General features: G+C 46.1%; 1 protein-coding gene across 1 annotated transcript in view; it reads left to right on the top strand.

The window, feature by feature from the left end:
* Positions 1–16331, top strand: part of DISP3 (dispatched RND transporter family member 3) — a 44997-nt gene extending 28666 nt beyond the window's left edge. Inside the window, exons 10-21 of the mRNA XM_063176825.1 lie at positions 94–255; positions 1163–1285; positions 2246–2382; positions 2917–3098; positions 3553–3683; positions 4594–4766; positions 5873–5999; positions 7022–7167; positions 8080–8239; positions 9228–9341; positions 10479–10645; positions 11561–16331. Of these exons, the coding sequence (XP_063032895.1) occupies positions 94–255; positions 1163–1285; positions 2246–2382; positions 2917–3098; positions 3553–3683; positions 4594–4766; positions 5873–5999; positions 7022–7167; positions 8080–8239; positions 9228–9341; positions 10479–10645; positions 11561–11923 (1985 nt within the window). The 3' untranslated portion in view covers positions 11924–16331. The remainder of the gene's footprint in view (positions 1–93; positions 256–1162; positions 1286–2245; positions 2383–2916; positions 3099–3552; positions 3684–4593; positions 4767–5872; positions 6000–7021; positions 7168–8079; positions 8240–9227; positions 9342–10478; positions 10646–11560) is intronic.
* The last annotated feature ends 10033 nt before the right edge of the window (positions 16332–26364 follow it).

Raw genomic sequence — 26364 nt, 5'->3', positions numbered from 1 at the left:
TACCATCTTTTGTTGTCTCTACCACATTGCTGCTCTCTGAGCATGTCTGAAGTGCACGTAGGATCCCGTGCTTACCCAGATTTCCCACTGCAGGGCTCTTTCTCCTGGTTTTGCTGCTGTCCATATTCTTTGCCAGCCGCCTCCAGCCAGCCAGCCGTGCTCCAGTCCTGTTCCGGCCAGACACCAACATCCAGGTGCTGCTGGATCTGAAATACAACCTGAGTGCTGAGGGGATCTCCTGCATCACCTGCTCAGGTGAGAGCACTGCTTCCCAAACCACGGTGGGTGCAGTCCAGCCTGGCCCAAACCCTGGGCTGCAGGAGCTGAAATGTGAGGCAGGTACCTACAATGTTCAAATACCTTATTGGATGGACCCTGTGGAAAGGAGGCACACATTGGGAATAGGATGGTTGAGTTGCCTGTAGGAGTGGAGTATTTAGATATATTTAGATTAGTATTTAGATATTAGATATTAGATAGATTTAGATATTAGATTAGTATTTAGATATAAATATAAAGTATTTCCTGCTTTAGCCATGAACTGCCTGAATATTTCTTCTGGAGCAATCCCTTCACAGACCATGAAAACTGACTGATTTTTACTCATAAGTGCTGGTCTCATGTTGTGACGGTGTTCACAGGGGTTTTCAGGGGAGGGAAGAGATGAGAATGTTGACTCTATGTTTAGAAGGCTTGATTTATTATTTTATGATATACATTACATTAAAACTATACTAAAAAGAATAGAAGGAAAAGTTTCATCTCAGAAGGCTAGCTAAGCTAAGAATGGAAAGGAATTAATAATAAAGATTTGTGTCTCTGACAGAGAGTCCAAGCTAACTGGACTGTGATTGGCCATTAATTGTAAACATCCAAGATGGGCCAGTCACAGATGCACCTGTTGCATTCCACAGCAGCAGATAACCATTGTTTACACTTTGTTCCTGAGGCCTGTCAGCTTCTCAGCAGGAAAAATCCTAATGAAAGGATTTTCATGAAAAGATGTCTGCGACATCATGTCAGTGCCCAGCCCAGAGACTGTGGCACTGCGTTGCCTGCTCAGGGTTTGGTACTCGGCAGCTGAGTCTGTGGTGTGCACAGCCCTGGTACCTCTTTTCTCATGCCATCCACTCCTTCCTCCCTGACTAACCTTGTGGGACAGGTTTGTTTCAGGAAAAGCCCCACAGTTTGCAGAACAACATCCGAACTTCCTTGGAAAAAAAGAAGAGGGGCTCGGGTTCACCTTGGGGAAGCAAAGGCAGCATGAGTGATGCAGGGCAGCAAGGTGAGTGGAGCATGGTGGGCACATTTGCAGCCAGGGCCCAAGGATCCACTGGGGTACAAACTAAACCACATGCTCTCTGAATAGCTGATGGGGAATAATTCTCTCCAGAGCCTGCCCCACTGAGCCCTAGGTTGGTGCTGGATGGATGGTGTGACCATGTTCACAGGGGTCCAAGGATGAGGGAAGAGAAGAGGATCTGACTCCATGTTTCAGAAGGCTTGATTTATTATTTTATGATCTATATTATGTTAAAACTATACTAAAAGAATAGAAGAAAGAATTTCATCAGAAGGTTAGCTAAGAATAGAAAAAGAAGGAATGATAACAAAGGCTTGTGGCTCAGACTTTGTCACAGCTGACTGTGATTGGTTATTAATTAGAAATAACTCTATGAGACCAATCACAGATGCACCTGTTGCATTCCACAGCAGCAGATAACCATTGTTTACACTTTGTTCCTGAGGCCTGTCAGCTTCTCAGGAGGAAAAATCCTAAGGAAAGGATTTTTCTGAAAAGATGTCTGTGACAGTATGGGGCATCTTTAGAATCCCCCTTTCCCTGAACACCTACTGCTCTCTAGGACATGGTCCTATAACCCAGGTGGTAGTATCTCTAGTGTCATATCCCTCTGATCTGAGAACAGGGCTAGGAACTCCAAGCTTTACATCTCAGTCCTGTTCACAACCTTGTTGGCAGGTCATGAGGAGAGTAAATTCAGTTTGCAGGGGATTTTGAGGATAAAAGAGTTATTGGGCCAGCTCCCAAGATGACATGAATCAATAAGCCATCAGGAATTACTGCAGCTCAGGATGTATTTGTGGTAGCCTTTGAAAGATGCACTGTGCTGGGAGAAGGCAGAGGCTGAGCAGACAGCAAACCGTAAGATCCCTTCTTTGCTCTGGCTGCAGGATTTGCTGGTTTAGAAGTAACACCAAACCTCATGCTCTCTGTTTTCCTCAGAGCTGCAGGGGACTGTGTATATCTCCAAGTCCAGGAGCAAGGGAAGACCAGCTATCTACAGATTCTCACTCAACGCCAGCGTCCCTGCGCCCTGGCAGATGGTGTCACCAGGAGATGGGGAGGTGCCTTCATTCCAGGTAAGTCACTCCAGGATGCTGCACCCCTCTAGCAAGAGGGCAGCACTCAGCAGGTGAGCACAAGAGCCTCCTCCTGTCTCTCCATGGGGTCCTGTGTAGCTTTGGGTGACACTTTCAGAGCACTGCAGTAGGGTAGTTCACACACAAGGCATCATGCTTGGCACCATCCAAGATGATGCCTTGGAGTGCATCAAGACTTCACCTGTTGCTGTTGAGAGGTGACTGTCAGTGATGGGAGCAAAACTGTGGGTGTCTCTAGGGCAGATGTCCCTGAGCCTGGGCAGAGCAGCCACCATTTAGCCTTGGTGTTTATACCATTTATACCATTTATACCACTGGGAATGGGGGTATTAAGGGGACTGTCACACACTGGCCATCACTGGGAAGGGGCAGGCTGGGGACTGACTGTGCCTGCACTGCTCATTCCGTGTGGCTGTGCCAGTGCTCAGGGAGGAAGGGAGAGTGTGATGCTAATGTGCAAGAGGCTGCAACCCTGTGGAGTTAAGTGTCTGTTTTCATTAATCCATTGCTTAGGTGTATAGAGTGCCTTTCGGTAACTTCACCAGGAAGCTGACAGCTTGTGTGTCCACAGTAGGGCTGCTTAAGCAGATGAGCCCCAGGAAGTGGATGATGACCACCTTGTCCTGTGACACCAAGAGGGGCTGGAAGTTCGATTTCAGTTTCTACGTGGCCTCCAAGGAGCAGCAGCGAACACGGTAACCTTCCAAAAACCCTTCTGGACAAGGCAACAGAAACAGCACAGCTGAGAGGCTCATCTAAGCTGCCTGATGCTACTCCTGCCCTCAATCAGTGACATCCACGGCTCTAGAATTTGCTTTGCTGCATTTATGCCCCATCTCTGCAGTCACTTTGCAGGCCCATAGCATCATTAACATGATGCTTGAGATCATTAACAAAAGGCTTGAGAGACTGTGAGTGAGCTTCTCTGAGTGGCAAAAAGATGTTGCTGATGTGGTTCTTGCCCTTACCCACCTGAACTCTTGGGCTGAATGGGCAGCACAGAATATACAGTGGTTAGGGATACAAGTCTGCAGATGTTCACCTTTCCCATTGCTTCTGTCCCTGAGAATGTCTGCTGCCATGCAATACTTCGGATGCTTCATCTTCTCTCCCTCTGTTCCCTCATAACAAACTCTCTTTGCTGCACAGGAAACTGTATTTTGCCCAGTCCCACAAGCCCCCTTACCACGGCCGAGTGTGTGTGGCACCTCCAGGCTGTCTGCTCAGCTCCAGCCCAGATGGACCCACCAAAGGCATCCTCTATGTCCCCAGTGAAAAAGGTGAGCTGGTGAGGCCCTGCTCAAACATGCCAAGATCCAGAGAATCAGACCTTTTCTTGCCTTCTAATATAACTGTCATGGTTTGAGGCTGGCGCAATCCCAGTCCCCCCATGAAAATATATTCTCCCCAGTGTCTGCTGTGAGATGTGACCAGAAATAGAGCAAAGCAGGCTCCAGTTAGGAATAAAGAAAAAACTTTATTAACTTACAGTATGAAAAAAAAAAAAGGAACACACAGAACTCAGAATGAAAACCTTCCAAAAACATTCCTCCTTCTCCCAGTTTCCAGCACAACACAGTGAGACAAAACTTTGGATTCTCAATCAAATTACCACCCCTCAGACAATCTACTCTCAGTTCATCACCACCCTGCAGATAATCAACACTTCCTTATCAAACCAGGACGCTAACTGTAGTTAGTGCTCTTGGGTGATAGAGTGACAAAACTCTTCTGTTTCCTTAAAGGAAAGAAGTCTAAAAGTTTCTCTCTTCGATTAAATGAAAAGACACCTCATAGGACTCAGGAAACTTCACCTCAAACTTAGGATAGCTAATTAGGCAGAAGCTAAAAAGTCTGGCTTGGGCAATAACTAGAAAAAGGAGTAAACAAAGAAACTATTGGTTTTTGTAAAGTGTTTTACCACAAGCAAGAAGATCTGGCACCTGGCTGTTGCGGTGTGATGTCGGTATTTGATTCCAATACCTGGCTCAGTTTTTCTGTTTGTTATTTTGCCTTTTATTAAAACTTTTTTGTTTCCAACACTGCAGCAGAAGCCATCCTGCTGACTATTGTGCCTCCAAAGGTAGCTGAGCTATCTTAGTGTGTTATAGGCCTCCTGCAGCTCATTAGACCTAGCTGGAAGAAGTTACTATAACAACTAACCAACCTTTACTCTCTATTTGACTACAGCGCCCAAAGCAAAGCTGTCAGCCACATCTGGATTTAACCCCTGCATGAACACAGGCTGTGGGAAGCCAGCAGTGAGGCCACTGGTGGACACTGGAGCCATGGTGTTTGTGGTGTTTGGGATCAGAGGCGTGAACCGCACCAGGCGCCAGGACAACCACGTCCTCGGAGACATGGTACTCGTGGTGGTGTGCTTGTGTGCCCCAAAATACACCCAAAATACATGAAGGGAGGAATGATGAACCTGACTCCATGTTCTCAGAAGGCTAATTTATTATTTTATGATACTATGTTATATTAAAGAATAGAGAAAGGATACTTACGCAATGCTAAAAGGATAATAATGAAAATTCGTGACTCTTTCCAGAGGTCCAACACAGCTTGGCCCTGGTTGGCCAATGAATAAAAACAACTCACAGCAGAATGCAATGAAACAATCACCTGTGGGTAAACAATCTCCAAACACATTCCACATGTGAGCACAACACAGGAGAAGCAAATGAGATAAGAATTGTTTCCCTTTTTTCTGAGGCTTCCCTTCACCCAGGATTTTTCTCCTGGGAAGCTGAGATTTTTTCAGAGAATGTGAACGCCACACTCATGGTCTGGCCATGCTGGGGGCTGGCAAGTGAGGGGCAGGCTCTCTGGATGGTGTTTAGTTAATACCCACAGCCCCCAGGGTGGTCCAGCAGTCTGGACAGATAGAAGGGCAGGGGTTGTAGCATTGGGATGAGCCAGTACAGTTCTGTTTTAGCAAATTGACAGAATAATGGAGATCAGGAAGTTCTTATTGAAAAAACACTTCAGACTTTTCAGAAAATCCTTCTGAGTGCAATATATAGCCTTCTAATTTTGAGTCTAAACCTGGCTTTCTTGAGGATTTTCGAAACAAACCCATCTTGAGCGCGGTATAAAATCTCACTACACATTCAAAACTGAGGGAACTGATATTTTTCTATAATATATATCTCATTATGAAGTATTAACAAAAAATAAAAATCATTTACTCTAGGGAAAGCCACTAAATGTGACAGCTTATCTGTGAGATCTCATACCTTGACACATGACAGTCATTCCCTAGAAAAATTACGCTTAGCTTGGCTGCTGCACTTCAGCTTTCTGCTGTTCTGCCTGCTCTGTGGTTTGGGGGTGCTGTGCAGAACCAGCCTTTTCCTGTTCCCTCTGCAGGGGCAGTGAGAAATGCAGGCAGGAAGCTGCAGTGCCAGTTGCTGTGTGCATGTCTCACGTCTGGTGCTCTTGTCATTGTGTCTCCTTGTGAAAGGGCAGTGTTATCTACGATGACAGCTTTGACCTCTTCAAAGAGATTGGCAACCTGTGCCGCCTCTGCAAAGCCATTGCCAGCAACTCTGAGCTGGTGAAGCCCGGAGGGGCTCAGTGCCTGCCCTCGGGTAGGTTAGACAACTCCTCTGCAGCCCTGCCTGTGCTTGCTTGGGGTCCTCAGCAGCAGACAGAAAGGGTGACTGCTTCTTGCTGTCTCCTTTTCTTCCCAAGGCAGCTTGACCCTTCTAGAACGTGTCATTGGTTGTGCTTTTTGGGACAGAAAGAAGGAAAGAGAGGTGGTCTCTTTAATGCCAAAGACACTGGGTTTGTTCTTTGGGATTTAATCCAGAAAAATAAGAAAATAATTGCATTTGTTCTTTCTAGTCATGTTCTTTCTAGTTCTTTCTAGTCATAGTCTCCTTTTCTTCCCAAGGCAGCTTGACCCTTCTAGAACGTGTCATTGGTTGTGCTTTTTGGGACAGAAATAAAGAAAGATGGTCTCTTTAATGCCAAAGACACTGGGTATATTTTTGGGGAGTTAATCCAGAAAGATAACAACAGAATTGCATTTATTCTTTCTAGTCATGGGTGTTGTTTGAGATACAATCTTTTTACTCGGTAAATATCCTCTCAGTAGCTCCTGAAAAGCAATGATCTCTGATCTCATTGCAGTGAGGTTACTCACTGTCCCTGTGGCTTGGCACGCCTGACCAGTGACCAGTGACCATCTCTCCCAGCTTCAGAGGTCACAAGCTCGTGGAGCTGAGCCTGGGAACTGTATATTGGCTTCAGGCTAAAAGCCAGCTTCATGCCTGGAGCAAATCCCTGCCAGGCCAGGCAGACAGCCCCTCAGCACCTGCTCTTTGTGCTGCTTCCTGACAGCTGGGGACAAACAGCAGTGGCACTGTCCTGTCCCATGCTGGTGACAGTGTCCTTTCAAGCTACAGCAGCTGGGAGCTGTGATGCTGAGACCTCAAGGGTTTTGGCAAACCAGAGTGGCAAGGGGAAGCGGCTGTGCACAAATGGGTCCTGTGATTCTCTTGGGGCTCTCATTTTGGGTTGTTGGTTGGGGTTTTTTTCCATCTCTTTGCTCCAATGTGCTTCCTTTCCCCGTTCTGCCCTCCATCTCTTGCTCTTTCTCTCTCTCCAGGTTACAGCATCTCCTCCTTTCTGCAGATGTTGCACCCAGAGTGCAAGAATATCCCTGAGCCCAACCTGCTGCCAGGACAGCTCTCTCATGGGGCAGTGGGGGTGAAGGATGGCAAGGTGCAGTGGATCTCCATGGCCTTTGAGTCGGTGAGCACGTGGGAACATTGTCATTCTGCTGACAGCTTCATCTTGTGACTTCTGGGGCTTTAGCTCTGCTCCTTCTGCACTGGCCACTTCCATTTGCAGACATCATTTTGTGTTTGTTAGCATTTGTTGCAGACAGATGCCTGCACTCACTCACAGGTTGGTAGAAGTGGCTGCTCACGCCACAATTAGCTCAGGCAAAAAGCTGGTGGCAGGTTTGCCCAAATGCCACTGCCAGTCCCAAATACCCCAAATGTGTGGGTAGTATTATGCTCTCTAAACATAGCAGGGCTGAGATTAAATGGGTTTGGTGGAAGGCTACGCCTAGGCTGCTTGGGGTGAAGGCTGAGTAGAAGCTTAGGTGGAAGTAGGACATAAAGAAAGCTATGGGGTGAGAGCTATAATTTGTTGAGTCGAAATCAGCTGTCTTGGTTAGACTAACTTTCAGTTATTCTGCTCACTCTAATCTGCCTTGGATTCATTTGTACACCAGCCCTAAGGTAAGGAGGAGGATAAGTGTGGAGGTTCAGGTTAAGGTGGTGGTAGGGGATGGGTAGGGCCACTTCCATTTGCAGACATCATTTTGTGTTTGTTAGCATTTGTTGCAGACAGATGCCTGCACTCACTCACAGGTTGGTAGAAGTGGCTGCTCACACCACAACTAGCTCAGGCAAAAAGCTGGTGGCAGATTTGCCCAAATGCCACTGCCATTCCTGCCTGATGCTGCCACTTGAGCTGGTTGTTCTGCCCTTCCCCTTGCCATGCATTATATTAAAGAATACTATACTAAAGAATATAGAAGGGATACTTACAGAATGCTGAAAAGACAATAATGAAAACTTGTGACTCTTTCCAGAGTCCCCACACAGCCTGCCCAAAGAGCAGGCCATGAGTGATGTGTTTATCTTGTTACAGACAACCTACAAGGGGAAATCATCCTTCCAGACATATGCTGACTATCTGAAGTGGGAGACATTCCTGCAGCAGCAGCTCCAGCTCTTCCCAGAGGGCTCTGCTCTCCGGCACGGCTTCCAGACCTGTGAGCACTGGAAGCAGATTTTCATGGAGATTATAGGCAAGTGACTGCCGTGTTTCTGTCCCTGGGGAACCCATGCTCTCTGACACATCCTCACAGCACACTCCATCCCATAGGGTGGGCATGGGTTATATCTGCACTCCTTTGCCATTGCTGGGCAAACTCCTAAAGCCTGAATGTGCGTTGTCAGAATTAGGCAAAGCCCAAGGAAATGGGTTAGGGAAGGGACTCAGCCCTGCTGATTCAAAATCCAATCACTCTCGGAGTCTCTGTGGTCAGGATGACCCCGAGATGTGTCAGAGAGTCTCTTTTCCCAGCCCAGCAGCTGAAAAAGGAGTCAGGATTCTTCTGTTCTGGTTTTCAAGATTGTTTATTTTTTGCTTATCTATTCCATTCTTTCTCTGACCTGCTGAGATCTGTCTGGCAGGTCAGTTTGTGGCACACTGACCACACTTGGGGTGCTGTTGGCTTTTTATACTAAGAACTACCTGTACTTTATTTACAATAATTTTCCAATACCTATCACCTATGTTAGACAGTCTGTCTCTACTCTAAACCAATCCAAAAGTGCCACCATCACAGCAGAAGATGGAGGACAAGAACCAGAAGGAGAAGGAGATGACACACCCAGATTCCTCCATCTTGCCTCCTGAACCCCCATTCTATAAACCCCAAAATTCTACATTTTCATCTGGTGATAAATTCACTATCATTCTATTCAAACTCTTGTGGCTTGTAACTCCTTGCACAAAGTTGGTAATTGTTTCCATAGGTTAAAATGGAAGGCACAGGGGTCTTGGGCTCTGTGCCAAGGTCTCTGAGCCCCCTGCCAGGGGCTTGAGCCATCCAGGGCAGCCAGAGGGATGTCCTGGGTTCCAACAAATCACCTTCTTTCCGCTTTCATTCTCCCCCTCCTGTCTTCCCCAGTGTGAGTCCCTGCCTGCCTTGTTGCCAGCAGGAGCATGGTGCCTTTGCCATGGCAGCTGTCACCTTCCAGGATTCATATCAGCTGGCTGTTTCCTTCCAGGAGTGCAGAGTGCCCTCTATGGCCTTGTCCTCTCGCTGGTCATCTGTGTGGCTGCTGTGGCAGTGTTCACCACACACATCCTCCTCCTGCTGCCAGTGCTGCTCAGCATCCTAGGTAAAAACACCAATTCCAATGTGTCGGGCTTTGTTGGGAAGGATGAAAGTTTGACAAGAAAGTCTCACAGATATGTGTGCTTGGCAGAAAGATTTTTGAATGTAGAATGTGAGAATGAAATAGAGATGGAAGCAAGTTTTTGTATAGAGGAAAAGAATTGCTGAGCCAGTCTTACTGGATAACCCAGGAGGCAAAGGGCGTGTTAGTTAGAAGGGGTTTTTATGACTTAGAGCAAAGGATAAACCCACCCCAAACAAGGAGATGTTTTTACCAAGCAGAAAGATGGCACAGGCAAACAAGTCAGCAAATGTGGCAAGTAGAAAAAAGGTCTCAGAATTTTCCACTGCAAGAAAACTGAAAAAAAACTTCTGGCTTAAACTGCAAAGTACTAACTTTTAGTGACTGGAGAACAGTGACATGAATATGGTAATTACAGTAGTTATGATGGGCTATAGATAACAGTTAAGGTATAGATTGGTTCTGCTGTATTAAGATGCTCAGCAAAGAAAAGAATATAATGCATTGTAACCAGAATTAAAGGGTCTCCAGGCCTGCCTGCAGCTGGAACTGACAGCTGTAGGCACAGCTTTGTCACCCATGACCCTGGGCTGCTGTAACATCTTGGATGTAATAAACTGCATTTGGAAGAGCTGCCTGGAGTCCCCACATCCCTCATTTCAGCTCTTACAAGGTTTTCACTTTTCCTGAAATGGATGGACTGTGGCAAAGGTGATTCTCTGGTGATTTGAAGTGAATTGCTTGTATTCTGTGTAAACCCTTTTGGCTTTCCAGGGGCCAGTCCTGGAGAACAGACCGGTTAAGTGAACAGAACAGAACAAACTCCCAACCTCATTGGGAAAGTAGATTTGTGTGTCTAATTCCCTGTGTGTTTTATCTACACAATAGATAGGACTCTCTGTCTAAGCCAACTGACTGTGATTGGCCATTAATTAGACACAACCACATGAGACCAATCCCAGATGCACCTGTTGCATTCCTCAGCAGCAGATAATCAATGTTTACATTTTGTTCCTGAGGCCTCTCAGCTTCTCAGAAGGGAAAACCCTAAGGAAAGGATTGTTCATAAAAGTTGTCTGTGACACCTGTACATTACCTAACATCACCTTTCTCCCACAGGGGTTGTGTGCCTGGTGGTGACCATCATGTACTGGTGTGGCTGGGAGATGGGAGCTGTGGAAGCCATCTCCCTCTCCATCCTCGTGGGCTCCTCTGTTGATTACTGTGTGCACCTGGTGGAGGGATACCTGCTGGCAGGGGAGAACCTGCCTCTCCAGCAGGCTGAGGTGAGCTCTGTTCCTCCTACAGCTTTGCATTCATTCTGCCTGTGCCTCCCTGGCACTCAGCTGTGATGCAGGACACATGACAGGCAAGGGTCAGAGTGCGGTGTGCAGCTATGGCCCCTCAGTTTGGGAAGGATGTTGAGATGCTTGAGCACATCCAGAGGAGGCAACGAGGCTGGTGAGGGGCTGGGAACACAAACCCTGTGAGGAACCACTGAGGGAGCTGGGGGTGCTCAGCCTGGAGAAAAGGAGGCTTAGAGGAGACCTTATTGCTCTCCACACCTTCCTGAAGGGAAGCTGCAGACAGGTGGGGTTGGTCTCTGACAGAACCAGAGGACACAGCCTCCAGCTACATCAGGGAAGGTACAGGTTGGATATTAGGAAAAAATATTTCAGTAAAAGAATAATAAAGTGCTGGAATGCTCTTCCCAGGGAGGTGGTAGAATCACCATCTCTGGAAGTGTTTAAAAAAAGACTGGACATGGCACTTGGTGCTGTAGTCTAATTGAAGTGTTAGGGCATAGGTTGGACTCGATGATCTGAGGTCTCTTCCAACCTCATTATTCAGTGATTCTGTGATTGTAACCCTATGGCTCTTTGCATAGCACTGCACTAAATGTCTGAGTACAGACAGTCTGAGTACAGACTCAAGCAGCCTCTTTGTCCTGGACTGGCATTCTATCAGCTAAGCCACCTCTCCATGATCTTATAGGTCCCTTCCAACCTCATTATTCTGTGATTCTGTGACTCTAACGCAATGGCTCTTTGCATAGCACTGCACTAAATGTCTGAGCTGCACTCAAACAGCCTCTTTGTCCTGGACTGGGATTCTATCAGCTAAACCACCCTCTCAAACTGTAATACATCAACGAACCAACCCCCTGTGCGTGTCACACTAACGCCGCTGTCCCTCCCCAGGACCCCAGGGCGTGCCGGCAGTGGAGGACAATGGAAGCCGTGCGCCGCGTTGGGGTGGCCATCGTCTCCAGCGCCACCACCACGCTGATTGCCACCGTCCCGCTCTTCTTCTGCATCATTGCCCCCTTTGCCAAGTTTGGGAAGATCGTGGCCCTCAACACGGCGGTGTCCATCCTGTACACGCTGACTGTGAGCACGGCCCTGCTGAGCACCATGGCGCCCGGCACCTTCACGCGCAGCAGCACCTCCTGCCTCAAGGCTCTGCTGGCCGTGCTCCTGGCTGGCCTGCTGGCTCTCTGCATCTGCCTTGCCCTGCTCAAGAGTGGCTTTAAGATCCCCCTCCCCAACGGGACAGCCCTCTAGACCCGGTGGGACGGCCCTGTATGACCCAATGGGACGGCCCTCTAGACGCCAGGCCGAGAGAGCCGCGTCGCTCCTTTTCGTTTTTTCTTTTCTTTTTAAAGAATATTTTTTGTAAGGAAAACAAAGAGGAAAAAAAAAAAAGAGTCCCCTTTTTCATGAAGTTTTTCAATTGCAGATGCACTTTATTTTCTCATGAGTTTTGCTCGAAACTTGTATTTATTTTAGGTAGTGATGGATGGGTGATGAAAAGTGAGGGCTGCCCAGGGAATACCTCAGCCCGTGAAGAGGAGAGGAGGAGCTTTCCTCCTCTCAGTTTTCTTTCTGCTTTCTTTTTTTCTTTTCTTTTAATTTATTTTTATCAAACAGGGCTTTCTGGACCCACAAGGCTAAAATGGGAGAATTTGGGAAGGTCTTTCAAAAATCCTTCCCTCTGTCCTTCCCCTCCCTTGTCCAGAGTCAGAATTGCAAGGATGACTCTTGGGTGATGTCCTGCTCCCACACCAAGCCTGTGCCTCCTTATCTGAGCCTCCAAAACCAGCAGTGAGCAGTTGGACAGGCCTGGGGACAACATTATCTGGATCCCTTTGCCAGGCCCTGTATCCATGCCAGACCAGCAGTGAACTTGCTGCACTTTTGAGCGTCACTTTGGGATCCAGACCAGAGCTGTTGGGTGGCACCACCTGCAGTGGCCCTGTTTTCAGGGTGGTGGGATACAAAGCATTCCCCTTCCTGCTGGGGGGACTTTGTGCTGGGATCTCACGTGTCTGCCAGCAGCCATCAGGAAGCAGATGGTGCCCTCAGCAGCCTGCTGTCCTCTCCCTCATCCCAGTAGTGAGGTCAAGGCATTTCAATGCCCAGTCCCGCCATGTCACCTCACCAGTCACTGATCTGCTCTTCCTGGTGGAGAGAAAAGAGAGCCCTGGGTTCCCTGCAGAGCTCTTTGGTCACAGCAGTCAGCTCTTGGCTGAGGACAAGGCAGAGCCCATTCCTGGTGGTGTGCACAGCATCCTCTGTGACATCCTCCTCAGTGGAGACCCACGGGCACCAGAGCTGCAGCTGCTGTCTGCTCTGAGCAGATGGTTGGTATTAAACTGAAATGAAATCACAAACTGCTGCCATTAACAAGTGCATTTTAAGCATCACTGGTTCTCTCGTATTTTTAAAACTGAAATAGCTAAGTGTGCATTAATGCACAGCACATCTGATGCTTGGCAGGAGGGGAGGGTCAGGCCCACTGGGAGATGCATTAGCCATTATTTACAAGGGTGCCTGTAGAATAATGTGGCCAGGAAGCAGCCTAACTCAATTTCTTTGCAGATTTCATGTCCTGGTGGCTTTGTGTTCTCTTTTTAAGATGAAACTTCCAGGAAGTCCAACCCCGTTGCCAGCCAGTTTGTGGGGCCTGCACTGCTGAGAGACTGAGCTGCTTCTCCTTGGCTCAGGGCATCCCTGCTTTGATCCCTGCCAGTCTTACACCTTCACATTGTCAGCCCTGTGAAACTGGGTCAAATACTTGTTTCTAAAGTAGGTTCCCCAAGGTGTCCCCAAGCTGGAGAGAGGAGTTCTGATTGTTTCCAGTTGGACTCCAGAGTAATCCTGCTACAGGCAGTGAGGGTAGTGAGAATGTGAGTAGAGCAGAATGTGAGTGTCCTGGTTTCTCCTTGCTATCCCATGGAGCTTCTGAGTTACCCCTTTCTGCAAAGTGCGAAATGTTTTCTTGGCACCTACCTCTAATCTGCACCAGCTCCTTCATAATGAACCCTGTGCCCATGAGTAAATGGTTCTGTCTTGTATTTGCTGGGAATACCCCAACAAAGTCAGGAATGGTGCATCTGAGTCCATGTTCTCAGAAGGCTAATTTACTATTTTATTATACTATATTATATTAAAGAATACTATACTAACTATACTAAAGAATACAGAAAGGATGCTTACAGAAGGCTAAAAGATAATAATGAAAACTCGTGACTCTTTCCAGAGTCCTGACATAGCTTGGCCCCAATTGGCCAATGAGTCAAAACAACTCACACCAGAATCCAATGTAACAATCACCTGTGGGTAAACAATCTCCAAACTCATTCCACATGTGAGCACAACACAGGAGAAGCAAATGAGATAAGAATTGTTTTCCTTTTCTCTGAGGCTTCTCAGCTTCCCAGGAGAAAAATCCTGGGTAAAAGGAATTTTTCAGAGAATGTGAATGCCACAGTTCTGGAAATGATTTGTGGCTATCCTCAAGCTGTGCTGCTCTGATGGATGCTGTGAACAGTTTAGCCCCATCCTTGCTCTGTAAGCCATGCTGTTCCCTGTGTCTGTGCTCCAGATTTAACTCCTGGTGGTGCCCTGAGCTCTCCTAAGTGGCAGTGACTGGAGAGGGCAGGAGTGTTTGTGATATCCATGGAGCCCCATGGAGCTGTGTGGCTGTGCAGCTGCTGCAGGGGATGGCAAGGTGTCCCTAGCACTGTGGGCAAGGATTCTCTGGCTTGTAGCTTGACTTGAACTTAGCAAATACTTCAAACCTCTTTTGGGTGATTAAAGCTGATGGATGTTTCCAGGACAGCAGACAACAGAGTAAGAGAGTGACTTCCCTTTGAGGAAGTTCCTCCTTCTATAAGTATTAAGAAACCTTTCAAGGCCTTTGAGAAAAAGCACAGATGTGCTTTGAATCCTGTGAAGTTGAAAGCCTGTGTAAGCCCCTGGTATCCTGTGTTTGTTCTCACTATAAAGAGGCTCCATAAACGCCCCACCTGCAGTGTTAATCTGGACATGCCATGCTGGGAACATCCATTCATGCCATGCTGGGAACATCCATTCAGCCACTGTGGGGAAGCAAAGATTAATTTTAAAGCAGAGGGAAACTTTGAGTGTTTCTTGGGTCTGCTCTGGCAGTGTCTCTGATCTGCAGGCAAAAATAACAAAGAGTTCTTGGCGCCTGGCAGGGTCCATCCTGTATTCTGAAGCAGGTGGGGAAAAGGACAAGCTGTCATTGTCTCTCCTCCTCTCCAGCCAGCCCAAGCCCCCTCTGTGCAGAGGAACTGGTGGGCTCTAGCAGGAGCAGGGCATCACCTTGGCTTTTGCTGCCCAGAGTGAGACTGGGAATGCCATGGCTGGAACGATTCAGATGGAACAGGGCAGACCAAGATAAGTGCAAATGATTCACAAAGGCATGCTGAGGAGATTGTGCCCCTCCAGGAGGGAAACTGAGGCAAGGAGAGGAGCAGGAACTTACACCAGAGGTAGCAGGATGGCAGAAGAGTCTTAGAGGATCCCGGGTGATTTATGCTGCAAGGACTCACTGAATGTTGTAACCTGAGACCCTGATTAAACACAGCCATGACATTTAAGATCTAACTAGACATTTGTCCCATCACTGCTTCACCCTGCTCAGCTCCATGCTCAGCATGGCTGGTGCTTTCTCCTCATGCACTGGAGTGACAAGAGGCTTAAAATTGGAGCCCAGCCTTCTGCAAAACACTTAAAACATCCTGATCTCCCCAGGCATCCATGGAAACAGCAAATGAGTGGCAGATGTAGACATGTCCATGTAGGCAGTGTCAACTTTGTGATTGCAGAATACTCATAAATTATGGAGGTAAGGAAAGGGATGGCTTTATCTGAGCAATGTGGAGGTGTAGCTGACAGCCCTGCTGGGAATTGGTGCTCCAAGGCAGATGCTCACAGCAATAAAAAGCAATGTTTCACCTATTTGATGCTGTTCCAGGAGCAGATGTTCACCTTAAAAGATTCCTCCCACATCTTTGCCTATCTTCTCTCCCTGATGACTCCTCTGTCTCACAGACCATCTCCTGAGCCCTGTTGTCTTGCTAAACAAGGTTCAGCCTTCTCCATGGTTCATGCCTAAGGTGCTCACAGAATCTGGATTGAAAGTGGCTGGAAAAGTCTTGAGAGTTTCCTTAGGCAGAGGAAGGCAGGGAGTTAAACAGCTTCTCACAGAGCTTTCAGCCTGCCCTTCTGGAGGGTTACAAAAGGCTTTTTGTTCAACCCCATGACACAAATATATCCTCCCACACTGTCCACCAAGGAAGCTGTGCAGACTGATTTGCAGCCAGGCAGGACAAACTCAGTGTCTTGGTTACTTCCAACATCACTCCTCACCCCTGACAGCATGTAAGCCATAGTTTACAGATATTTCAGAGGCTTCTGCTAAGTATATAGCCCTGGGATAGTACCCAGGGACCCAGAGCTGGGCATCTTTCAATACCTGTCTCCATCCTGAGGTTTTGGCTTTTTCTTCTCTGCTGCTCCTTTGGGCAATTGCTGAAGGGAGGTGGGGGCAGTGACCGTGGCTGGAGGCAGAACAGCAATCAGATCTGGAGGAAAAGAAAGGCTTGGAGGCAGAAGCAGAACAAATGGGAGGGAGGATGGTTCAAAATGGGAGGAAAGATGGTTCAAAGTACAAGGCTTGAGCACCCCATGGACAGCGGGAGGGAGGGCACTGCCATTCCACCACGTTGTGTGCAGACCTTAGAGTGTCAGTTCCCAGAGTGATGTAGCACAATTCCTGATGTATGCGTGTCACTTTTGTAAGTTGTCTCCTACCCTCACTATTTTCAGTGTTCCTCTGATTTTTTGGAGACTGTTGTAAATAAAAGGATTTTGACATTCGCACGTTTGGGTCCCTCACTCATCACCGCATCACTGTTCATGCTGACAAGCAGAGTGCATCTGTGTTGTGCCAGGAATGCAGAGGGGATGAGGCCACAGAACCAGTTCCTGAAGTGCACAGGATTGTCTGCTCCTGCTGCTGAAGTTGGGCCTCTTGAAGCCAACTTATCACATCCAGGAGAGCTTGGAAAAGGCAGCGCAGGAACCCACACGGGTCTGCAAGAGGGCTGACCAGAGCAAGAGCTTTACCCATGGCTTGTGGAAGATTTTCACTCCTCCATTCCATGCTGTGTATGAAGATTGCCCCGAGCTGACTCCACGAGGATGGGGCTCACCTGCAGCGCCGCAGTTCCCACAGCACACGGTGTCTGCCATGAACTTCTGGTGCAGGTTTTGTCCCTCTGTGCTGTGCTGTGGCACCAAAGGCTTGTCCTGCACCTCCCAGGGGCCCGCTGAGCTGATGCAGCAGTGGAAGAGCCCCTCAGTCCCTCATCTGGGTGTGCTCACACCTGTGATGGTGCTCACAGGGGTCTCAGGATGAGGGGAGAGATGAGGATCTGACTCCACGTCTCAGAAGGCTTGATTTATTATTTTATGATATATATTACATTAAAACTATACTAAAAGAATAGAAGAAATAAAAGAATAAAAGAATAGAAGAAAGGATTTCATCAGAAGGCTGGCTAAGAATAGAAAAAGAAAGAATGAATAACAAAGGCTTGTGGCTTGGACAGAGAGTCTGAGCCAGCTGAGTGTGATTGGCCATTAATTAGAAACAACCACATGAGACCAATCACAGATGCACCTGTTGGTAAGCAACTTCTAAACCAAGTTTCAATAGATAATTATTGTTTACATTTCTTTCCTCAGGCTTTTCAGCTTCTCAGGAGAAAAATCCTGGCAAAGGGATTTTTTCATAAAATATCATAATAACAGTATACTTCACTAATTGTGAAATGATTCCTACAGCTCTAGGTGTGTTACACCCTAGAGTTCCCAATTCTAGCGTTACACCAGCATTCCCCACTCACCAACAGGACAAGCTCATTGCAGGTGATGGTGGCACCATTGTGTGCCCTGTATCACTGTGAACGTGGTAGCAGTTCTTTTCCATGAAGAGCAGCAGCCTCTCACTTTTCCAGCGATCCCCAAAAGCCAGCAGTGTGCCTTTCTCAGGCTCCTTCAGAGCAATGCAATTACCATTGCATGGGAACCACGGCTGCCCATGCTTTAACAGCATTGCAAATTGCACTCATAAATCCAGAGTGCAGCTAATTGTTGTTTTATGGAGTAGACGTTCTTTTGGGGAGGAAAAAAATCTGTAAACACTCTGATGCCCTGCTGAGCAGAGGGCTATTTATCTTGGGTGAGGAATGGCCTTCCAGAGCAATGCAAGATTTTCAAGGGCACTCACATTCCCCTGATGTGCTTCTGGGCAAGTGTGATCTGCAAAAGGTGGTTCATTTTTTTAAATGTGGCATTTCACCTGCTGATAGAGTAATGTGCCTTGTGATTACAGTGTGATTGCTTTTCCTGGAGACTCATCTGGCCTGGCTGAGACCAGGGCTCCCCTGTGCCACCCACTGCCCTTGTGGAGGGGAAGGGTGCAGCTGGTTTGAAGGATTGCCCTCAAAGTGGAAGTGACTGGCAGGGGACAGAGGTGCCCAGATCACTGTGCAGGGATGTTGGGAAGGATGAAACTTTGACAAGGAAGTCTCACAGGTATGTATGGTTAGCAGAAAGATTTTTAAATGTAGAGGCTGAAAAAGAAATAGAGATGGAAGCAAGTTTTGATAGAGAAGAAAAGTATTGCTGAGTCTTACTGGATAACCAAGGAGGCAAAGGGTGTGTTGGTTATAAGGGGTTTTTATGACTTAGAGCAAAGGATAAACCCACCCCAAACAAGGAGATGGTTTTACCAAGCAGGAAGATAGCACAGGCAAACCAGTCAGCAAAGTTGCAAGTAAAAAAAGGTCTCAGAATTTTCCACTGCAAGAAAACTGAAAAACAACTTCTAGCTCAAACCGTAATGTACTAACTTTTAGTGATTGGGGAATAATAACAAGAATATGGTAATTACAGGAGTTATGATGGGCTATAGATAAAAGTTAAGGTATGGATTGATTCTACTGTATGAAGATGCTCAGCAAAGAAAAGTCTATATGCATTGTAACCAAAAGAAAAGTATATCATGCATTATAACCAAAAGAAAAGTATATCATGCATTTGTAACCAAAACCAAAGGGTCTCCAGGCCTGTCTGCAGCTGGAGCTGACAGCTGTGGGCACAGCTCTGTCACCCACAACCCTGGACTGCTGTGACATCTTGGATACAATAAACTGCATTTTGTAGAGCTGCCTGGAGTCCCACATCCCTTGTTTCAGTTCTTACACAGGGGAGCTGAGATGCTGGGCAGGCTCTGCTTTGTTTACCAGGACGCTGCTGGGTGGCATTTGTCACCATTAGGAGGTGCCATGAGAAGGTTTCTGCTCCTCATCTCTCATGAGCCTGTCCTGAAGATTGATGGAGAGCCAGAAATGAGCTGCTCTGGAGACTTGGCCCAGAGCCCTGATCTTCAGTGCCTCATCCTGCTCATGGGCAAATCTGTGGTGAAGCAGTTCCCCCGTTTGCTTGGGAGTTGTTCCCACTGCTGGGATGACCCTGGGTCAGGTTTCAGCTCCTTACATGCAGACCCCAACACTTGTGGGTCAGGAAAACCAGTTCCTGTGGTGACAGTCCCACTCTCTGCTCTGTCACAATACAACACAAAATGAACACTCAAACACTGAGATGTCCATGGCAAAGAATGGACAAAAAAAAAAAGCACATTTATTTCCCAACCTTGATATTCATAGAATACCAAAAGTGATCATGGGTTGGAGGGTGAAATTGCCACCTCTCCAACCACGCTGGTCAAACCAACAGCCCATTCAGTTCTCTCCTCCTCCAGAAAGGAATGCAAAACAATCATTATTTACAAGAAAAGTGTGTGAGGAAATCCATTACCAAAATGCAAACATCAGAAGGTTCAGAAGAACTTCAGAAGAGCAAGGTGACACTGCTCCCCTGTCCTGTGCCAGCTCTGCATGCAAATGTAGCCTTTTAAAAAGGCAAATTGCTGAGCCCTTCTCTCTGTTCCTAATTGGATCTTCTATACTCAGCCACCTTCATCTGTGGAAATGTGAGTTTTCAGCCCTTTTTTCTTATGCTAGTTTACTGCATTTTAATTTTGGTTTCAGTGTGTACTGACTTGGCAGGATATACAATTTGCCAGGAGGGAGAGAGTGGGAGGCTTTATAAATAAAAACCCTGCATCTGCTCCATCTCTCTTCACACCCAGGGGCTGATTTTTGTTGCACCAGGCCAAACCTGGAAAGCTTTTCACTTAAATTTGGGGTAGCAGCAGCAGCGAGGTGTGGGTGTAGCAGAGATGAAAATGAGTGCATGTAAATTGTCAAGGCTGCAGATCTCGGGGCTCTAAGGAGCCAATGTTTTGTGTATTTTAATAACTGTTTCTGCTGAATGTGCGGAGTGTAAACCTGCAATATAATAGGTGGAAAGGTTGTTTGTGGTGCATCTGTTTGGACTGGGCTTTGCTTTGCTCCAGGAGGCTGTAAGGTGACTTTGGAAGATGATGTGCTAATGCAGAATTCAGCAAATAACAGCTTTTTAAAGGTTATTTGGTAAGATATCTCTAAAAATAACACTTTCACTGGTTAGACCTATTTAAGGAGATGTCCTTACACTGCACTGGGGCACTGTAATTACAAGCAATAACTGTGCTTTGAGCCTCGCAAATGCTCTTTATAATCAAAATGCTTTTGTCCCTTCCTTGTAGTGCTGAGGCGGAGCATGTAAGGACAGGGAAGTTTTTCCTTCCAGTGCATGCAGGCAGCACTGGGAGCCGTGCTGAAAATGCAATTTTTGCCCAAATCCAGCTCCAGAAAAGGACTTGGATGCTGAGAGGAGCTTTGGTGTACCTGCCAAGGCTGGCATATGTCTGGTGCTGCAGTGAGTGCTGCTGTACAGCTGCTCTAAGATCTGATACCGTGCCAAGTGGGAATCAGACTCTAAGCACATAATCTGCTTTATCAGGCTCTATCACCAGGGGGATTCCTATTGTAGCACCACTTGTTTAAAGGGGAGAGGTGAGCACAAGCATTTTAAATGCAAGGCTTGAGCCAGGATTTCATGTAAACAATGTGCCTTTTCCCTTCAGCTTGTTTGGAGTGCCCACTGGGCTGGCAGCCCTGGCAGGGCTTGTGAAAAATGCGGATTTTATTATTGGCTTTTAAGAAATATTGTTAATGAAATAAATAAATTAAATAAAATAAATAAAATAAATAAAATTAATATTATATGTATTATGTTAGAAAGTGATGATGTATTAATTTTCTTAAGTAGTGTGTTGAATATAGTTTTAGGTTATAACATAATGTTAAAATAGAAACTATGCTATGTAAGATTTTTTTTAAAGAAAGGACTCGCACAGAGATAGCAGCCACAGGACACCTGAATCTTTCAGAGAAAATGAATTTATTGCTCCATTATCAGAAGAAAGGAACTTGGTGAGAGTACCTCATTCCTCTTTTAAAAAAAGTATCTCACATAGCATAATTTGTATTTTAACATTATGTTATAACCTAAAACTATATTTAACACACTACTTAAGAAAATTAACACAGCATAACTTTCTAACATAACACATATAATATTCATTTTAATATTTGTGAAAAGCCAATCATAAAATAGGCATTTTTCACAAGAAAACAAAGAAATTGACTCACTGAATCAAGTCCTTCCCCAGGCTGCAAGGTTTTGGCTGAGAAAGGAGAGGTTGGCCCTGTATCCTTGGAGGGATGCTGGGGTTTTTAGAATTTTTAGGGAGCAGGGTGGCCAGCAGCAGACTGGGGAAGGAATCTTGGCTCACCAATCAAAATTTTGCTCAGAATAACAGCTGGGATCAGTGACAGCTCAAAAGACCAAGCTCAGAACTGCAGGTCAGGAAACAGCAGCTGACATTACCATGGAAGCCCTGATAACATAATCCTCTGATAATTCCCACATAATACATAATACCAGCAGCTGAGGGAAGGGGAGAGCTCGGAAACCTGGATTTGCATTTGGTGTGGACTGGCAAGAGAGAGGACAGCGTGTGCCAGGGGCTGGGGCACAGAAATGTGAAGGTCTCTGAGCACAGGAGGCGGCTTTGCTAGGGATGCATACCTTAATGATTTTTTAATTACTGCTGGGTTTAACTTTTTCCCTACTCCAGAGGGACCAGTGGGATTTGTGCTCCTGTTCGTGGCCTGAACTAACACTGCAAATGCCTGCTGGGAGAGGAGGAATTCCCTTGGGAGCTGGGGAGCTCCTCACTTGAAGACCTTGGGATGAGAGGGCTGTGTCCTCAGGCATTGCAGCTTTTCAGAAGTGGGGATTTGTTGGGGTCTTTAGCTGGTCACAGTGACCCTGAGATGTGTTAGAAAGTCTCTTTTCCCAGCCCGGCGCTTGAAGAAGCAGTCAGGGCTCTTCATTTCTCGGTCTCAAGGTTGTTTATTGCATCTTATCTGTAAAATTCTTTCTCCTGCCCTGCCGAGGTCCATCCAGCAGGACAGTTCCAGGCACTCTGCCTGCCCCAGGGTGGTGTTATGTCTTTATACTAAAAACTACAATATTTACAATAACTTCCCAATATCTATCACCTATGTTAGACAGTGAGCTTCTACTCTAAACCAATCTGTAAGTGCCAACATGCCAGCAGAAGATGGAGGCCAAGAAGAAGGAGAAAGGCTGGACACACCCAGTTCCCTCCAACTTGCCCCCTGAACCCCCATACAAGAAACCCTAAAATCTACTTTTCCACCCTGTGATAACTTCACTGTCATTCTACTGAATTTGTCATGGCTTGTTGATCTTCATACAAGGTTGTTAATTTGCTCCATGGGTCATAATCAAACCCAGAGGTGTTTTGGGCTCCGTGCCAGGGTCTCTGAGCCCCCTGGCAAGGGTCCTGGCCATCCTGGACAGCCAGAGGGATGTTCTGGGTCCTGACAGGGAGTTTGTGCAGAGCACTGAAAATAATAGCAAAAAAGTATAGCTTGGCTCTTACTGGATGTGCTGTTCCTCTGCCCCCACTTAAGAAAATATTGCCCTCCAAATTCAATCCTGTAGCCCATTATTCATGAGGTCATTACTCTTTAATTTAATCACCAAATGTCAGCTGAATCCCATTTATTCTGCCAGCCCGCTGGAGATTTACCTATTTATTTTACATTTCAAATGAATTGCTCGTTATTTTGTCATTCTGGGATTTTATTCTGTAATTTATTCCGTGAGGCCTGACAAGTTGAAAATGAACCCTGGTTCTCCCTTGTCTTGCATATTAATTGTCAGGTCCGTGGCTCAAGTGTTTGCTTACAGGACCAAGGGACCTGACCCTATATCCAGGGAGGAAGGGGAGCCAGGCTTTGTAACCCCATAGATGCTGCTGGTGATTTAGCTGTGAGAAAAAGGAAATGCTTTTTCTCTTTCCTCCCTACCACACTTCTCGGGCCAATGTCGAAGGACAAGTCATCCTGTGCAACTTGCCCCTGAAATACGTCAGAGCAAATCAGAGGTGTGTGGGTGTGTGGCTGAAGTCCTTGGAGAAAGCTGTAAAAATAAATGTTGGAGAGAAAACAAAATTTGGGGTTATTATAAATACCAGGACAAGTTGCCCTGTGCAACTCGCCCCTGAAATACATCACAGCAAATAAGAGATGTGTGGTGCCCCTTATGGTGTGTGGTTGACGTCCTTAGAGAAAGCTGTAAAAATAAATGTTGGAGAGAAAACAAAATTTGGGGTTATTATAAATACCAATCCTCCTTTAATGAGGTTGGGGTGAAATGGTCCTCAGTGGGGGATAGTGCATACAGCAGCTATTTCTAGCTGCAGGTTTTGTTCTTTGCTCTTGTTTTTGGCTGTTGTAGGTGCTGCAGAAGACAGAGCAGTGCTCTGTTCCAGCCTGGTCCTGTGGTGTCCCTTCTGGTCTGGTTTTCTCTAATAGATTCAGGGATCCTGTCCAGAATTGAGCTCACAGATCAGCTCCTTGCAGACAAGTTGTGCTTGTGTATTTGACATATATATCATGGTATATACCATGGTTACTGTGTGCAATCTCAGCCCCATCCAGCCTCTCTCACTTCCCTTTTGCAGAATGCACAATGTTATGGAAAACCGATTTTCTGTCAGGATTAGTTCCTTATCTGCCAATTGAGTGATCTGTGCTTTTTTCCAGTTGCCCTCTAAGCTGCTGGGACCTAAGGGCCCTGCAATTCACTCTTGTTATTATCCAGCTCTTCTGTGCTGGAGAGGAGACTTGTTAAGGAAATTCACACAAGGCCAGACGCTGGCAAGCGCCAGAAAGAGCAAGGGGAGGAATTGGGAGAATATGAAGAGGCACTTCAATCTTCAGGCTCATTTCTTGGTGGGATATAAACTGAGAACCATCTCAGCTCGATTTGAGCAAATAGCTGAGAAAAAAAAAACTAAAAATCTTCATTTTATGATTTCCCTGTCGCTGACACAAATCCCAAGCACCTCATTGATTTTCTGCTTTGCCCAGCCTGAGATCAGCAGTGTGACATTGCTCCTGTTTGCTGGGCTGAGTTTGTTGTGAGAGCTGTATGATGTAAAAACCCGATTGATTCTTCTTCTGGGATCTTCTTGGACACAGCATTTTCCCACCCTGCTCAGCCTGGGCAATCATGGGCATGTTTTGGAAGTCAGCATTTACAGGACTGGGAAAAGCTTTCTTGCATCTGCCTCCCTGTCTTGGTGAAGTAAGCCAGTAATTCTGTATTGTATCTGCTGAGAAATGTCTCAAAGAAGGCAGGAATGATGAATCTGAGTCCATGTTCTCAGAAGGCTAATTTATTATTTTATGATACTATATTATATTAAAGAATACTATATTAAAATATACTACAGAATACAGAAAAGATACTTACAGAATGCTAAAAATATAATAATGAAAAACTCGTGACTCTTTCCAGAGTCCCAACACAGCTTGGCCCTGCTTGGCCAAAGAGTGAAAACAACTCCCAGCAGAATCCAATGGAACAATCACCTGTGGGTAAACAATCTCCAAACACATTCCACATGTAAGCACAACACAGGAGAAGCAAATGAGGTAAGAATTGTTTTCCTTTTTCTCTGAGGCTTCTCAGCTTCCCAGGAGAAAATCCTGGGTGAAGGGATTTTTCAGAAAAGTGAAAGTTGCTGGTTGTTGCCAGCTCTTTCACAGGAACTCTTTCTTCTAAGCAGATGGAAAACCCATAACCCCCTCTGCTGGCAGTTATCTCCCACTGAAATATCATTTCAAGCAAATACAAAATTCATTCACATCATCAGTGTGAAATGAAAAGGCAAGGGGTTTCCTTGTTTTTCCCATTAATAATAAACCTGCCCTCTGAGACAGCCTTAAATAAATCTCCCTGTGTGAAGGGGGATCATTGGCTGCTCTGCATGATGAGCCATGATGGCTGAGCACCATCCTGCCCTGTTGTTCCTGCTGCTGTAGAGCTGCTGCTACTACCTCCTGTCACATTTGTATTTTCTGGAAAAATCCCTTCACCCAGGATTTTCCCCTGGGAAGCTGAGAAGCCTCAGAGAAAAGGAAAACAATTCTTACCTCATTTGCTTCTCCTGTGTTGTGCTCACATGTGGAATGTGTTTGGAGATTGTTTACCCACAGGTGATTGTTCCATTGCATTCTGCTGGGAGTTGTTTTCACTCTTTGGCCAATTGGGGCCAAGCTGTGTCAGGACTCTGGAAAGAGTCAGGAGTTTTCATTATTATCTTTTTAGCATTCTGTAAGTATCCTTTCTGTATTCTTTAGTATAGTTGACTACACTATTCTTAATTATAATATAGTATCATAAAGTAATAAATTAGCCTTCTGAGAACATGGAGTCAGATTGATAATTCCTTCCTTCATTGGGGCACCCCACAAATACAATTCCCTCCCTGGGGCTGGCACTATTTCAGCCCTGCTGCTGACATTGGGAGTTTTGTGTGGCTGGGGCAGGCAGATGGTGCCAGGACATAAAGCTGAGACTTCTGAAATAATTTTTTTTGTTGTTGTTTTAGTGAAGAAAGTTATTCTGCTGATTTAACTCAGGGGTCTGAGGGCTGTGGGTCAGATTAATTTGTGCTTTAGCTGAGGGATCTGACAGAGGAGCACCTGCATGGTACAAGCTGCAGGACAGTAAAGCATTTCTCATCGATCTCTGCACTGAGAAGAGTTTGGGATTGCAATGTAGGGTTCTTTTGAGAGAAACTTCTGTATCTTTGAGTTTATTTAAAATAACTTATTCCTGAGTATTATTTTTAGTATGCTGTGGCAGTGAGAAGAAAGCATCTTCCAAGTCTGTAAACAAGACACTGTGGAAACTGGATAATATCCTGAGCTGGCACTGCTTGGCTGTAAAACACTCTACTCTGACATGACCAGGATTGTGAAGGAGGATGATGCATGTTTATAGCCCAGTTGTGTTGCTGACCTAGTAACTAGGAGGTTTGTTTAGTGGGGGATTTTTTGTTGTTGTTAAAGGATGGAATTGGTCCAGTTTGGGCTGTACAAAGCAGCTTTTTTAAGCTGGTCCTTCTGTGTGAGTTGAAAAAGTGTTGAAATTAAAAGAAGCCTTAATAAGGAGGAGATCTTGGAGACTTTATCCTAATTGTATGGATGCTTTCTGCATTAAAGCATTACCATAATGAAAATGTGTGTCAAAGGCTTGGCTGGAAAAGCCATTAAAACAGATTAGTGCTTCTA

The sequence above is a fragment of the Melospiza melodia genome, chromosome 26 (genome assembly GCF_035770615.1).
Source record: "Melospiza melodia melodia isolate bMelMel2 chromosome 26, bMelMel2.pri, whole genome shotgun sequence".
Classification (NCBI taxonomy): Eukaryota; Metazoa; Chordata; class Aves; order Passeriformes; family Passerellidae; genus Melospiza; species Melospiza melodia.
This window is presented reverse-complemented; position numbering and strand designations above follow the sequence as displayed.